This window comes from Poecilia latipinna, unplaced genomic scaffold, assembly GCF_001443285.1.
Source record: "Poecilia latipinna isolate Pla-1442-1.1 unplaced genomic scaffold, P_latipinna-1.0 Scaffold1975, whole genome shotgun sequence".
Taxonomy (NCBI): domain Eukaryota; kingdom Metazoa; phylum Chordata; class Actinopteri; order Cyprinodontiformes; family Poeciliidae; genus Poecilia; species Poecilia latipinna.
Window position 1 is genome coordinate 120757 of NW_015114591.1, and position 1817 is coordinate 122573.

The 1817-nt window shown below is 38.1% G+C and overlaps 1 protein-coding gene across 1 annotated transcript in view; it reads left to right on the forward strand.

Moving 5' to 3' along the window:
• The first annotated feature begins 207 nt into the window (after positions 1–207).
• Positions 208–1817, forward strand: part of LOC106935521 (probable maltase-glucoamylase 2) — an 8634-nt gene continuing 7024 nt past the window's right edge. Inside the window, exons 1-3 of the mRNA XM_015016030.1 lie at positions 208–461; positions 553–617; positions 805–989. Of these exons, the coding sequence (XP_014871516.1) occupies positions 827–989 (163 nt within the window). The 5' untranslated portion in view covers positions 208–461; positions 553–617; positions 805–826. The remainder of the gene's footprint in view (positions 462–552; positions 618–804; positions 990–1817) is intronic.

Sequence of the window (1817 nt, forward strand, 5' to 3'; positions counted from 1 at the left end):
CGGCTCCAACCACAACCACAACGGCTCCAACCACAACCACAACGGCTCCAACCACAACCACAACTACAGCGGCTCCAACCACAACCACAACTACAGCGGCTCCAACCACAACCACAACAACAGCAGCTCCAACCACAACCACAACGGTTTCAACCACAACCACAACCACAGCGGCTCCAACCACAACCACAACCACAGCGGCTCCAACCACAACCACAACCACAACGGCTCCAACCACAACCACAACCACAGCGGCTACAACCACAACAGCAGCTACAACCAAACCAAAGACTACTCCAACAACAACACCAACTACTCTTGCGACAACTACAACTACAACAACTGAAGCTCCTCCTCCAGTGTTTGTTGTTGCAGCAACTGTGGTTGAACCATTTGTTCCAGAGCTCAATGACAGAAATAGTGTGCAGTTCAAAACTCTTGAAGTAAGAGTGATAGCAGTGGTGAGTGGATCATTTAAAAACATTTGGTATTTAAATTGTTTAATCTGAGGATTATTTTACTGTGAATTTTAACATGTTTTTTCTTCTCCAGTATGATATCATCTACAGAGCAAGATATGGAATTTTCTTCGTTCGGAGTTATATCATTGCCTTCAGGTATGTTCGCTTTTTACTTCATTATTTAAGTTAATCTACTTGTATGTTTTATTTACATTCATAGTGGTAATGACCAACAAGGAACAAAGCAATCTGAAAGACAAATTACAGCTAATTTCTTATTTCCACCACATGCATAGAATTTTAATATTTGAAATCAGTTTGAGATCTTTTTTTTTTTTTTCAGACCGGCCTTCACCAGGTTACGAATGAATGGTACTCAAGCAGAGGTGGGCGTAGAGTTCAATAAAACCACACCAGCTACGACAGTCCCAAAGGCTGAAGAGGTTCAGGCAACACTAAAGGAGGCTGTGAATAACCCCAACATCACTTTGAATGTCACATTCGACGCGGCTTCCATTGAAATAATACGTAAGAACAAAGTGTTTGAAACACATATAGCCATATATTTAAAGTCACTTTAGTAATCTTACTCCATAATTATATTTCTAATTCTCTACGGAGTAGCATGACACTAAGTATTTCTAATTTTGTAATTAGGAAGATGATTGGTTTAAAGAGTTTATTTCCAACTATAAAATGTTTTGTTTCAAGTCCTCAAATCCCTTCAAATTCAAATGTGATGAAGGTCTGATACTGCTATCATTAACGTTTGATCAAAACTATTGTATTTGTAAAATGATCATTTCGGCACATTTTTGGTCATTAGATATTTTTTTAGGAATCAGTTCTGAAAAACATATTTGAGTGTTTATTTCGTTCTCAAACTGAAAATACTACAAAATGAATTCGGGATTATGAAATGTGAAAATTCAAATAATTTTCTTGTTTTATATTTTTGGCAATGAAACAGTCAACTCATTGTCAAAAAGAAAAGAATGACCGTCAGATAAGGCTTCTGCATGTTGGTGTTCCAGCTAAAGCCTGAATATACCCAATTTGGTTGTCTTGGCCCACTTAAAAACCCCATTTAAGCCTGTGGGGTTTTCCCTAACTGGGAACGAGAATACAACCTGTTGAATGTGACAGGTAGCCAATCAGAAAGCGCGGTGACGTCAGAACAGAGGGGAATCCCAAACAGCTGACATATCACGCAACTGATAAGAGAGTCCGGTGGCTATTGGAGATATGTGGAAATGTTTATTATATGTAAAGGTCGTTATTATATATGTTTATTCAATTAAAAATGTTAACTATGAAAAACCATATTCACCTCTAATTCATAGTGCAGCTATTTGC